This window comes from Tursiops truncatus, chromosome 16, assembly GCF_011762595.2.
Source record: "Tursiops truncatus isolate mTurTru1 chromosome 16, mTurTru1.mat.Y, whole genome shotgun sequence".
NCBI classification, from domain to species: domain Eukaryota; kingdom Metazoa; phylum Chordata; class Mammalia; order Artiodactyla; family Delphinidae; genus Tursiops; species Tursiops truncatus.
This window is the reverse complement of record NC_047049.1, coordinates 19,435,436-19,449,613: the sequence shown is the minus strand read 5'-3', so window position 1 is coordinate 19,449,613 and position 14,178 is coordinate 19,435,436. Positions and strand designations below refer to the sequence as shown.

Below are 14,178 nucleotides of genomic sequence, written 5' to 3'. Positions count from 1 at the left end.
AAGAGAGCCAGGTGTGGAGGCACCCTACCGTGAGCTTTGCACAGCTGGACTATGGCTGGGAAGAGGAGTGTGGGGAGAGATGCTTACACCTCCTCCCTCTTCCTGGAAAATAACTTTGCATTCGAAGGGAGAAAGAAAAAGTGAGTAAATCTGTAACTGGGATTTGGTGGCCTGGGGATTTCATTTGGCCGCGTGAAGGTAGATGCCCCTGCGTCTGTGAGTGAGTGAGTGAGTGAGTGTGCGTGCATTGGGGGAAGAGAACTTGAGGTCACATGTGGATTGGGCTTTTATTTTTTAAGTCATAGCAGCCCCCATTTGTTGGAAACCTACTATGTGCCAGGCATTGGTATTACTCTTCTGTGAAGAAAAAGATAGCTAAGTAGTTTGTTTTTATGCCGGTGCGCTCACAGCCTTCGAGTATTTTTTTCCATTCGTGTTTAAATCCTACGCTCTACAATGTGGTAAGATTTGGATAGAGTCGGGGAGTGTGCGGGGACGGGCAGGGGGCGGTCCCTGCCTCGCTTGTCTCCACCTTTTATTTTGACCGGTCTGATGGCGACCGGCTCGCACTAGGACCCAGGCGCCAGAGCGCCTCCGTCTGTCCTGTAGGTTCATTCAATCTCCCATACACACAGACCCACTGCGAGACGGACACACACTCACACTCAGACACACAACTGCACGGAGCGAGGCTCGGGAAGTCAGGTCGCCTCCTCGCCTCGGCGCCTTCTTCGCTCCAGCCAGCCGGTTCTCCCCTGGGGCCCGGAGCTTGGCCGGGCCGCGCCGCCCCAAAACAGGACGAGCTCGGCGGACCCCGGTTCCTCCATGGGCAAACGCGGGCGGCCGCGCAAGGAGGCGCGCTGCGAGGGTGCGGGGCTGGCCCCCGCCGCGCCCCCGGCCGTGACCGCGCCCGAGCCCCCGGCCCAGCCAGAGGAGCTCGCGGGGGCCAAGCTCAGGTGCCCCTTCTCGGACATTTTCAACACCAGCGAGAACTCGATGGAGAAGCACATCAACACTTTTCTGCAGAACGTGCAGATTCTGCTCGAGGCCGCCAGCTACCTGGAGCAGATCGAGAAAGAAAACAAAAGTAAGTTTGGGGGCGCTGGCTCCTCCTCGGCGCCCGGCTCTTTCTTCCTCTCCTATTTGGGCGACCCCTGTCGCCTGCTTGACCCCCCTCCCCCAACACACACACATCCAGCCCTCGGCAGTAAAGCCGATGACACCGGAGAAAGGACACGCACGCACAAAGCTGCTAAAGATGTAACAAAGACGAGCGGGGGGAAGGGGGGGCCTGTCGGTGCGTCCGTCTGTCCGTCTCCCAGAGGCTGGCAGGACCGCTGGGCCGAGGAGCGGGGGAGTGTTGTTGTTTGCTGACAACTGAGCCGAGAGCTCATCTCTTCGAGGTCGCCTTTCTTCCTTTTTTTTTTTTTTTTTCCGGAGCCTTCTCGGGCAGACAAGTGTTGTTTTTCTGTCGCTCGTTCCTGGGTGGGGTGGGGATTAGAAGCCGAAAGTTGGAAACTGTAGGCAGAGCTTAGCGGTTCCAGAAAGAAAACACACAGACACACACGACAACGATAACACCAACAACCAAACAGCCCTCCACGGCGTGGGCTCGGGCTGGCTCGGGTCTTCTTCTCCCTCCTGTCTACTTTGCTTTTTCCTCTCCTCTCGCAGCAAGGCTGGGCTCAGGCCATCGCGTCCACGGATACAGTCCTCCTGCGCCTCTGGTGCCCTGTGGTTTCCTCACCGCCTCCCCCCCCCCCCCCGAAAGAAACAGGCCGGCAAAGCCAAGCACCGCCAGCAGCTCGCCCCGGACCCGCCGCCCTGCGCCCAGGAAACTTGGCGAGGGGGACGCAGCCAGAAGGAAACTTTGGGATCTCGCAGGAAACAATAGTTATGGAAGAAGGTGTAGGCTGTTATGTTCGGTTTTTTTTATTTTCCGGGATACGGCTCCCGAGTGAGCGCGCTGGGCGAGGAAGGCAAATGCCTTCCTCGTGGATTTCTGCTGTTCCCCCCCCACCCCAGATTCAGGTGGAGAGCGATGCTTGGGGGTGGTGGTGCTGGGAGCCCCACCCCGGCCTGGCCTCCTTTTTGTATTTGTTTGTTTCATTTTTGCCTCTGCCAACTGGGTTCCCCCATCCTCCCCAGGCAGTCGCTCAGCGCCGTTAACGGGGGCACGCGTGTGCGGCGTTTCCAGCACGGTCCTCACAAATAATAGCTGCGAGAAGGGCGAAGGGGCCGAGGAATATAGACCGACAGAGTAGAGAAAAGCAGGCTGTTTAATCTGTCCGAACAAGTAGGAAGATCAATGAGATGAGAGAGAGAGGAGGAGAGAGAGAGAGAAAGAAAGGAAGGAAGGAAGGAAGAAAGAAAGAAAGAAAGAAAGAAAGAAAAGAAAGAAAGAAAGGGTCCGATTGCAACGTGTCAGATCTTGCAACCTACTCCCCCCTCCCCCAAACACAACAACAACCCTCAAACACAAAAACACCTTAGCTGACCGACACCCCAGGCCTTCGGGGTTAAAGTAACCGTGTGATGGCAGCGAAATCGTGCAGTAGCTTAAGGCAAAAACAAGGATTTGTGTAGCGTGGTCGGTGGTGCGTTCTTTTCTTCTCTCCTGTTTTCTCGGAGTGCCTGGGTTGCGAGAAAGGCGCATCGTCGGCCGTGTAGCTGAATGTTTGCGATTATTCATGGGGTTTTGGGGGGGGGCAGTGTGCATTCGTCAATAGGGTAGTTTCTGAAAAGCCAGAGCTGGTGGGGAGGTGGGGGAAGACGTGGTTTTGTTTGGTGTGTTCGCTTTTGTTGGAAGGGGGAGGGGCGTGATTTCTTACGCTATCCCCCGCCCGGGTGCCCTGTTCCCCTGAGTCTGTCCCGTGGCGCCGGCTCTGGCCGGGGGTGCACCCAAAGAGGGCACCTTGGCAGTGTGTGGCAAACCTGGTTCGCCCCCTCCGCCCCCCTCTACAGAAGGGTGTACTAAACAGGCTGCTGGAGCTTCCACCGCATCCCTCGCCCCCCGCCCCTCGCACGCGCAGACAATCGGAGACCTCTGCTCCCCACCTCGCCGCCCCCACCCTCGCTCCCCCGGCCGCCTCGGCCGCCGCCACCTCCTTGTTTACCGGTGCCGGGGCTCTGGCGTGGCCACCAGTCACGTAAGCAGAGGGCCGGGCGCGCTGGGCCGGGCTGCCCCGCACCGGGCGGGCCAGCGGCAGCGGAGCCAGGCTCCCGAGACCGTGGAAGCCAAGGGGCTTCCTCCTGGTCCCTTTCCCGAGGTGTCCGCGCTGCAAGACCCCGAGAGGGGCTCGGGAACCTGGGCGCCCCAATCGAAGTCAACTTCGTGTGCGTAATCAGCCCCTCGGCCCCGCTGCCCCCCTCCTTCGGCCGGCTCCCCGCGGGAGTATTTTTAGCTCTCTTGCCTCTTTTCGCAGCCGCTGTTTGGCTCAGCATGACGTGATGCCAGCGGCCCCCAGATTTCCCCGAGAGCGGGAACTCCGCTCGAGGCCCTTGCCCCCTCCCCAACAGCTCACGCAGGCGAGGGTGACCTCCAGCAAACTATGGGGCGACCATCCGCAGGGCCCTCTATTATCTCCCCTTAAAATTGGAGCGGCCCACGGAGGCCACTTTATTTTCCCCACTCTCGCTCCGCCTCCCGCCCATCTCGGTCTCCTAGTACGGAAAACAGCGGGCCCTACATCTGCCTCATTTTATTAGGGGTGCTTCTTCGCGCTGGCGGCGCTCGCCGTTGTTTTCTGCTCGCTGCACACAATGCCCGCGCGTCACGGCGCTCCGCGTGTGCACAGCAATAATGCGAGTCGGGGGGCGGGTCGTGCGTGCGTCGGGTTCGGGCACTGAGGGTCCCTCCGCGCGCGCAGGACTTGTTTTGCTTCAGAGCCCCGCTTTCCGAAACGCTTACATCATTCAGTCGTTGGGGGAGGGAGGGGAATCTAGGCGTTCCGATAGGATTACAGCGTTTCTCAGGTCTCTGGTTTTTGGAAGGAAGCAAGGACCCTAGCTTTTTAATTATTTTTATGATTGGGCCGGGGGGGCTCAAGTTTTGTTAGTTGGGCAAGGTTTTTTTGTTTGTTTGTTTTCTTAGGTCACTACTGCAAAGGGCATTACTGGCCGGCTCAGGTGCACAATCTCCCCGCTTTCATTTCAGCCAGTTCTCCTGTAATCACTTGATCTCAGTTTCTCCGCCTTCTCCTCTTCCCCCTCCCAGCTAGAGACACATGGTTTCCACATGGAGACAAACTTCTTTCCTCTGACTGGACTTGACCTAGCAGCGTCGCTCAGCCAATCGGCAGCTTCAGCTTCCTCTAACGTCACGCGTTGCTGAGGCCAGAGACTGGGGGGTGGAGCCAGGAGGCAGGCCAGAAAATCACGGGGAGCTCTAGTGTGGCCAGCTGGTACAGTCCCTTCTTAAAGGGACGCTCTTCACCCGGGAGTTGAGCCTCAATTCTCCATTTCGGGTTCTGTGAGACATTCGCGAAATGCACCGATAAGGCCCTGGTCACGAGTTTACACGTTCCGCTTTTACCGTTTGCAAAGTATTTACTTGGCAGGAGCTTGCCTTATTTTCCGTTGTCACCAGAACTGCTTTTCATGGCTTCTTTGAGGTTTCCGTACTAGGAGAGCTCATTGAGTGTACACAGTACTGAATTATTCTCAGTATATATAATGAGTTTTCTTGGGGTGTTCAAATTAAGTCACTCAGTATTGACTGCTCTGTGCAAGGCAGGGATTGCTTAGGATATGCTGGTACATTCTCCCAAAGTTCCAACTGATGTGAATCCCTGAGAATCTCAAATTAAAGGCCTCCAGAAATATTAATCATGGATACTGTGACCCTGTTTTCACAAATTCAGAAATTATACATAAATAACCTCTGACATATCACCCGTATCCATTTGGGGTCCAGTGGAGGGATAGTATTTAGGACTGACTGATTAGTAGAGAAAATATGTACTTCCTGTTTTGGAAAAGGTTAAAAATGAAAGGGAATAAGAAAGAAATTCACAAAAGGGTGTTCTGTGCATAGAAGTTGTTCAGCAGGCAAGTGGAAGTTACTATAACCGGTAAGGTCTACAGGACAGAAAAGGGCTTCCCAGTCTGTAGGGAAGGTGGCTTTGGGGCAATGCTTAAGATAGAAAAGAATGATTAAATGGGAGTAGAAGCCATGGGTGGGTCTCTGGAGTGCATTACCTGGGTTTGAGGGTGAGGTGCTTTCCTAAGGGCATGGACAGGCCAAAGAGCAGCCTCTTCCTCCAGATAGAGGAAGCTGCTGCTGTGTGGTGTCATTTGGCCCTACCCTGCCTTCCTGACTTAATCTCCTCTGCTCCCATCCAGCAGGTCCACCAGCAAGCAGGCTTTACAGTCATGCGTCTATGCTTGACTGAGACTCTTCCCTCTGTCTAAAATGCCCTCATTCTCTTACTCCCCTGGGGTTATCTGTGTCTTACCTACTCTTCAAGTCCTAGGTCAGTTCCCACCTCCTCCAGGAAACCTCCCCTGGATATTTCTTAAGTCAGGGTAGTTGAGAGAATGAAAGCTTTACAGTCACCCAGAGCAGGGCCCAAATCCCCCCTTCACTGCTTACTGGCTGTGTGACCTTGGGCACAAGTTACCTAACCTTTCTGAGGTTTCATTTCTTTTTTGTAAAACAAGGATAACGATAGCATCGGCCTCCTGCCATTGCTGAACAACTAACTGAGGTTCTCCATTTAAAGTACCTGGAATGTAGTAGGTGCTCAATAAATAGTCACTTCTTTGAGCCTTGATAATCAGCAATTCTCTACTTGTTGGCTGTGCATTAGCTTTATCCTCACGGGGAGAAGATTAGCATCTTGAGGGAAAAGATCACTTACAGTATTTCAGTATATGTCACTGTTGCATAACACTGGGCATACGGTAGACAATATACATCCTTTGATTGGTTGGATTTGTCATTTACTGGCTATGGCACAGTGATCAGGTCTGAAGGCCAGGGGACACATGACAGACTTTCTGAAGACTTGGAGAAGAACTGGAAATACTGATCTCTTCCAAGGAGGGAGGATGTCTCCCATTATCAATGCAGAATGCCCTTGGGCTGTAAAGACCAGGGCTTATAAGGAGATGGTAGGTCAGGCCTAGAGAGCTGAAACTACATCAGCTGTGACCCTACAGACGGATCAGTTATTGGTTTAGAGAGCAGGAAACCAGTGCAATTTATGCTAAAATTGAGGGCTTTGGTGGCAACTAACGTTCACCTAGGTCACATTTCTGTACAGCAGGCATCTTACGATTCATTCATTCATTCACTCCACAAATATGTATTGAGCATGTACTATGTGCAATTGCTTTTTTTTTCTGAAAACTCCATGGGTTGATTTATGATGGGAGTGGAGTAATGTACTTGTTTTTGGTGGAGTTATGTAAAGAGCATTATTAAATCAGGCTTACGTTTCCTCTGCATCCTAAATTATGTTCCTCAGATTCAACTTTTTTTCTAGTTTTAAATATTATCTCTGCCCATAGGTAAATGCCAGAAATAGACTTTTGAGGATACTGTTGTGGCTTTCAGAGTCCCAGAGCTCCCAGGGACTGGGTAACCTGTGGAGGGAACCCAGGAAAAGCATCCGGACCTTGGGAAGTTAGAGAAGCTGAATTGAGCCATTCCTGGATTGGGAGGTGGGGGCGGGGGGAAGCTCTATCAGATCCAAGGCAAAACAACAGCTGCTCACCTACCTGCCCTCTCTGACCAAAACACTGTCCCACTGATGCACCTAGAAATGGGGGTTTTCATCTGAGGATGGCTGGCAGAAGTCTGGGGGTAGAACTGAAAGAAAGGAAGAGGGTGCCGGCATGCGGCGGCAGCAGCAACTAATTGCGTTGTATAATGTCAACACTGGCAACTATTTATGGAGTACTGACTATACTTGGTAAAGAATGGGGCTAAACATGCGTTATCTCCTCCAATCTTCACAACAGCCCCATGGCATATGCACTTCTATTACCCCCATTTTACAGAGGGGGTAACCGAGGAACAGGGAGCTGAGTAACTTGCCCAAAGGTCACAGGGTTAATAATGGCAGAGCTGAGTTTTGAACCTAGGCCTCTGATTCGACTGAGCCTACAGTTTTAACCATATATAGGTATATGCATTTTCCAGCCAAGGAATGAAGTCCAGAGAGGTGAAATGACTTGCTCAAGGTCACCCAATAATCTGAAGCAGAGTGGGTGTTTGTAACACCCTGTTGATTGTCCAGGGTCTTTCTGCACACACTCTGCTTAGAAAAGGTTTAGAAGTGAAGCTGGAGACAGGAGAGCCAACCAGAGAGATTTTGTTTTTGTTTTTCGGAGTTGTTCAACTCTGCTGGCCCTAACTCAAGTTTAGGCTCCTAGGAAACACTACCCCCCTCCTACTGCCTTTCCCAAGTCTGTCCTCTGGACATATTAGAGGACTTGGGGCTGTTGCTATGGTACTAGGGCCAACAGCAGGTTCACCAAAAGCTGGGTCTTTTGCCTTTTAAAAAAAAGCCTGGCCCTGCAGAAATGAATTGGCCACAAAGATTTGCATCAGTCATTGTGGCTTGTTCTGTTTTAGATCCCCCTGCCTCCCTACCCCACCCCCTCTTCCCTACCACCACCACTTTCTATAAATACAGTTGGATAAATATTGATTTAAACTGGGTTTCTGGAGGAGAAGCCCATGGTTGCCCTGGCCTGGTCTTCACTTAGATACCACCAGTATGCCAGGCCTGACACACCTAACCCCTGATAGCGCTGGCTTCCAAATGACCCGTTTGGGGGAGGTGACTTGTGGTTTTGTGGCTTTTGAGTTTAAAAAAGAGAGAGAAAGAAAACGAAGTATAAAAAGCAATAACCCAGCAAAAAATGGGAATCTTCCTGCAGAATGAATAAAGGCATTTTCAGCAGGAAGAAATGGGGGAAGGTTTATGGTAACCTGGCCTTCTGAACCAGTTCTCTTCCCTTTCCCATTCTGCCTTCCACTCCCTTTTGGGTTTTGTTTTAAAGGAGGCAGGTGGTAAGACGGAGCATCAGGGCCAGTAGGAGCCCCAGAGGTCACAGAGCAGCCATCATCCTCACTATACAGACGGGGAGGCCGAGGCCCAGAGAGGGACAGTGGCTTACCCAAGATGACGCAGGAGAGGCAGAACCAGGTCCTTCTGGGCTGTGTTGCCTCCCGCCTGACGTGAGAATGGGTCCCAGGCAGAGCCCCAAACCGGGCTTTTGTTTTACAAGTCAGGTGCTCATAAAGTCAGCAATTCTCAACCCTGGTTTACTGATCCCAGGGTGTGTCCGGTTATTGCAAAGGTCATTGCGACATTCTCAATAGTCTCTCAAAATTGAGCTAATTTGAATTCACCATTTAGAAGAAATATTTTCTTTTACATTTAGTGGGGGGGGGGGAGTGGGTGGAGCCTGAAGGCGATGACAGTGACAGGATGGCTACCCAGCCTTAACTGAGGAGGAGGAATTCAAGTCTTCCTGGAGGGGCCTCCTTCTGGGGGTGGAGGGTGGAGCTCTGGCTCACACTGGAGAGAAGCTTCAATTCCGCAGGGAGAGACACCTGCTCTCTGGCTCTTCTGCTAAACTAAAGGGAAGTAATTTTCTCGATACTGTTGTCCCTGAGTGGCCTGGCTGGAGGTGTCAAAGCTGTCAGCAGCTGACTTGATCTCTCCTCTCCGGCCAAAACGAATGGGCATTTGCCACCATCCTCCCCGGCTGGAGGTTCCTTCTTTGCTTCCTCATCTTGGCAGAATGCTGTACAGGGCCCCTTGCTTGTGAAATATTTTGAAAGTTCAGGTGACCCTTGTTTTGAGCAATACATCTCCAGGAAATATATGTAAATAGGATCTCTTTTTTAAAAAATTTAGGTTAGAGAACCTTTCTTTAAAAGGCCCCTGTGGCAAATAATTTTATAAAATGTGGAATTATATTGCATGCCAGGAATTCTCCTTAAATGTGTTCTGTGAGTTTGTTCATTCATCCATCCATCAAACTGGTATTTCAGGGGTCCACACTGCTTTATGTCAGGCTCTGTGCTAGGACCTGGAAGTACAGTTTCCTGCCATCATGGAGTTATACTCTATTGCAGTGCCAGATTTAGAAATTCAGTTGTCTTAAAGTAAACCCCAGCCATGTGGGACTGCATCTGACTTGGGCTTTGTGTCTTTGGTTCTAGCCATCATTACAGATAGAACAAAAATTTATGCCGGGCTTCCAAAAAAAGGAATAGTCCCTCCCCTCCCTGCATGCACCCTGCCACCCCCCAGCCTGGTGTTTAAAACCCTTTGTGTTTATCCTTGTAATATTTACAGATCTGACTCTTTTTTTGTTTTTTTTAAAGCTGCCTGAGCTTAGGAAATCAAGTACTGTGTAAGCAACCTTGTAAATGAACACATTCCACTCCTAGTTCTTTACAGACGGGGGCACTCTGCACTTGGAGGATTGTCCCTAGCAGTGCTCCTACCAAGCCTGCTCTCCCATACAACATGCCCTTGGCCTCATACCTCTAATATCCAACTCCAGTGTCTGCCAAGGAAATTTAAACACAGCAAAATTAGAAAGATAAGCACAGTGTCCTGAGGGAGAGAAAGATTGGGAAGTTTAAAGCTAATAAAAGGGGATTTGGATTACCTGCTATTTGAGATATTTTACTCCGTGTCTTTATTGCCATTAGCAAGGATACTTGAATAAAGATGATCCGGGACTATTTTAATACTGTTGTATTAAAATGGAGGGCGTGCCCAGGGCTGCTCTGTTTTTGGCCATGGGTGGCAAGTGTAAGTGCATGTGGCCTCTGTTTTTATTTCTACAGGGGCCCAGAACTTCCTAATGATGTCCCTGTGTTATCTCCCTCTTACCTCCACCACACCTGACCATCTCTACCATATTTCTTGACTCCCAAGACTCTGAGTACCTTGCATGCAACTTTCTTTCCTTTTTTCCACCAGCTGTAAAATTTCTAACACCTGTGAGGAGCCAAGCACCGTGCTTGTTGCTTCCAAAGTGCAGTATGTATGGTCTCCAGTTCCAGTTCTATATTCCAGTGCAAGTGACAGACAAATGGAGAACAGTAAATAATACTTGCCTGTCTCCTGTGAGTCTGATAGCCTGTCCCCAAGGAGGCTGCTGACAGATACAATGTTGTCTCTGTTTTCCAAAGGAATAGTGATAATGGTGCCCTTTTACTGAGCAGTTACTATGTGCCAGCACAATGCTAAGTGCTTTATATTAAATCCTAACAATCATCCAACGGGAGGGTGCTGTCATTATCCTCATTTTATAGATGAGGAAAGCCTTAGCCTTAGCAAGGCTAACTAACTTTCCCAAGGCCACCTGCTAACAAAGAGTGGCGCTGAGACTCAAAACCAGGTTTTTCTTTCTTCCTAGGAGACTTCAGGACTCTGAGAGAAGTGTCAGAGAGCAAGAGGCAAGAAATGGAATCTGGAATGTTTGAGGTTCAGGCTGACAGTCCCCTTGGGAATGCCTCCCTGGAACGACTTCCTTTACTTCCCATTCATCCTGGGGCAGAGAGAGGGCAGCCAAAACCTTCTGGGACTATTTAGGCATGGACACTGAAGCCAGATAGGGCCCTCTCTTCTGGAAGGCAATGGTCTAGGGTGTTGCCACTTGCCCTTGCAGTGCCACCTTGCCCAGCACCCCCTGGGGAACTCACCCAACCAGTAGGCCTCCTGAGACTCTGGATGCTACAATGTCAAGGGTGTGAATCCACACCCTGTCAGGCTCTACTAGGTTTCCAGAAGGCACTTGAGCTTGTAGGGCAACTGGTCTGGCCCGTGCTTGGCAAGTGTGAGCCGCACAGATGAGCTTTAGGCCCTGGCTGCCACCTTGCCAGTGTGGGCCAGCTGGTTCTGGTCAAACGGCGTAGGTCCAACCTCTTCCTCTCCTCTATCGAGATCTAGGAAACAAGAGTGATCTTAAATATAACTGGGTTCATGTCATTTATTTGGTTAAAGCCCTTCAATAGTTTCCTTCCTATCTCACTTAGAATAAAATCCATATTCCCTGCATGGCTGTCACCCTTACTGTTTAACCTGAGTGTGGTCTGAATGGGTAGCCCTGGTGTCTCCTGGGACCTTGTCAGAAATGGGACTCCCAGGTCCCACCCCAGAGCTGCTGAATCCAAGTCTCCATTTTAGCACGATTCCCAGGTGATCTGTGCGCTCGTTAAAGTTTGAGAAGCTGGCCTAGACAGCCCTTGTGATTGCCCTAATCCCTCTACCCACCTAAAGCTACCCCCCCATCTCATTTATTATTTACCCCTTAACCTACTTATCAAGGTTTACAATGATTTTACTTGCTTATCATCTGTCTATCAGGCTAGAATACAAGCACCTTGAGGACAAAGACCACAAGCAGTTTTGTTCATTGTTCTCTTTAGCATCTAGGTTAGTGCCCAGCATGTAATGGAGGATTAAGGAATCTTCGTTGAACGAATGATGAGTTCTCTGCCTTTAACCTTCTGACCTAGTGTTTATCAACAAGGGAGCTATTGATGAGACAGTTCTTCTTGAGCAGGTTCGCCTGGAATACTGCAGGATTTAACATCCTTGGTTCATCCTCACTAAATGCCAGTAGAACTCCCCAGTCGTGGTGACACTCAAGAAAGACACTCCTACACATTTCTGAAGTCTTCTAGGCGGATGGTATTATGCCTGGGTGAGACCATTGCCCTAACCAATTTTGTCTGACCTTGTCTGACGGAACATACCCTGACGTACGCCGTGGGGTCCAAGAGTTGGGAAATCTAGGTTTGAATCCATTTGCTACCTATGTGGCCTTGGGCAAATCACTTAACCTTTTGGGGCCTCATCTGGGAAACAGGAATCTCAGAGGTGTGTAGAGGATTAAATGAACTGACTATACAAGTGGCACCATGCACATAGTTGGCTCTCATTATGTAGCAGCTAGTAGGCAAGTGGAGGCATGTTGTTCTAGGATTAGAATCAGAATGCTGGAAATAGAAGTGATGGTGAGATCACAGACATCTTTGGCCAGGCAAAGTCCTGGTGTTTTATTCTAAATAGTACACCTGAAGCTGAGAACTCAGCCACGAGGCAGCAGGACTGGGTGTGTGATTTAGTGTCCAGGGCTTGGCTGGCCCTAAGAGTGACCTCCACAAGTTTCTGCCACCTGGAAGGGAGTGATGATGCCAAGGGGTGGTGAGGCAGGGTAACTGTAGGCAGGCTCTGGCAGGGGAGGGAGGGTTACCCAGGGCTGTGTCAAGAATGTGGGGCATCCTCTTAGCAGCAGGGGAAGGCCTCTGGTAATATATTTTTTTAAGGCTTTAAAATCAAGTTGCATTTAACTTTGAAAGAATAGGTCATTGCATCCAAAACCTGATAAGTGCAACAAAAAATTACAGTACATTCTTGCTTTTGAATATAGATGGCAAACATTCTAAACAAAATATTAACCCGTGGAATGAGCAATTTTATAGAAAAACATACAATGGCTGACCAGGATATATGCCAGAGATGGCTGAAAGTCACAAAGTCTATCAGTATAAATGATTATAACCACAAATTAAAGGAGAATAATACATGACTACAGCAACACATGATGAAATGTCATTTGAAAAAAAGTATTCGGGAGGCATTCCTAATGAAGGAAGCTACTTCCATACAACAAAGATCATTTACCTGTGCTGGTCTTTTAACTAAAGTGATGTAGCGAGGTTGGGCCCGTGGCTTGGGGTCATCACCGGCAGAGGAGTTGATTCTTCCCTTTCCTTAGGGAAGAATGAACCTTGAACAGAAGATGAAACAGAACCGGCTTTGGATCCCTTTGGAATGTAACTTGATCTAGATATTTAAAGGAGAAGGTCTCCATAAATTTAAAAGACCAGAAAATGTATTCCACTTTACTTATCTATTTATTTTTTATTTATTTTATTTTATTTTTTTAAAATTTATTTATTTGTTTGTTTGTTTTTGTTTTTTGGCTGTGTTGGGTCTTCGTTGCTGTGCGCAGGCTTTCCCTAGTTGCGGCTAGCCGGGATACTCTTTGTTGCAGTGTGCGGGATTCTCATTGTCGTGGCTTCTCTTGTTGCAGAGCATGGGCTGTAGGCGCGCAGGCTTCAGTAGTTGTGGCACGTGGGCTCAGTAGTTGTGGCACATGGGCTTAGTTGCTCTATGGCATGTGGGATCTTCCCAGGCCAGGGATCGAACCCATGTTCCCTGCATTGGCAGGTGGATTCTTAACCACTGCACCACCAGGGAAACCCCATATTTACCTATTTATTTTTAAAACCACAAATCAACTAGAAAAAGAATTATGGAGGTGGGTAGAGAGCACAGGATGAGAGTCTGTAAGACTGAGTCCTAACCCTTGCTCCATCAGTTTGATAGATAACTGTGTGACCTTGGTAAGTTACCATACCTCTCTGAGCCTCAGTATTTTCATCTGAAAAATGGAGGCTGGATTGAGGAATAAGCTTAATGATACAAACTTCTATGAAACAAACCATGAAATGTTATTTGGGGGAACATTCACTTGGCATGGCCCTAGCAAGATCCTCCTGCATACTTTATCAGTTGCACCCCCACGTGGGGTGCTCCGGGGTAAGCAAGAGTCTTACACGTGCATATTAATTGAGTCCTGCAATGCAGATTTCTTCTCGGATCCAAGTTAATGCAAAAAAGAAGGAAGAGGACATTCGAGAGATTAACACATCCCTTATAATCACCGAAATAGGCTGCTGTTATAAGGGCCATTTAATAAAATGTAAGAAGCCCTTTTCTAAGAGGGAAGAGATAGGCCAGGATGGAAGTCAAGTGCAGCTGTTTGAGCCTCTGCCAGTGGCCTGATCTCACCAGAAAACCAAAGTTAAAAAACAACAAACTTCCAGATTCAGCGATCTCAGATTAACACTGCCTCCCCCTGCTGTTTCCTCCACCCTCACGTCCTTTCTTTCCCTTTATCCCCAGCTCAGGCACCTGGGTCGTGGTGCTTTTCCGTGTGGTTGGGATGTCAGCCGGCAGCCCTGGAGACTAGAGCTCTGGGAGGCGGCAGCTACCTCTCGGGTTTAGCATTACGTCATCCCTTCTAGACCCAAATTTATCTCGGCTGCACACAGACCCGCAGCTCTGAGCTGCTGCTGACTCGAGGAGAGCTTACGCATGAAGTTAGGCAAGGCTGACTCACTGGGCA

General features: G+C 49.6%; 1 protein-coding gene across 2 annotated transcripts in view; it reads left to right on the top strand.

Moving 5' to 3' along the window:
- Positions 1 to 640: 640 nt before the first annotated feature.
- MXI1 (MAX interactor 1, dimerization protein) overlaps positions 641 to 14,178 on the top strand; it is a 97,798-nt gene continuing 84,260 nt past the window's right edge. The window contains exon 1 of one of the 2 annotated variants that reach the window (XM_019939974.3): positions 641 to 1,087. In XM_019939974.3, coding sequence (XP_019795533.1) covers positions 826 to 1,087 — 262 coding nt within the window. In that variant the 5' untranslated portion in view covers positions 641 to 825. The remainder of the gene's footprint in view (positions 1,088 to 14,178) is intronic. The other variant, XM_019939973.3, reaches the window with a different exon arrangement.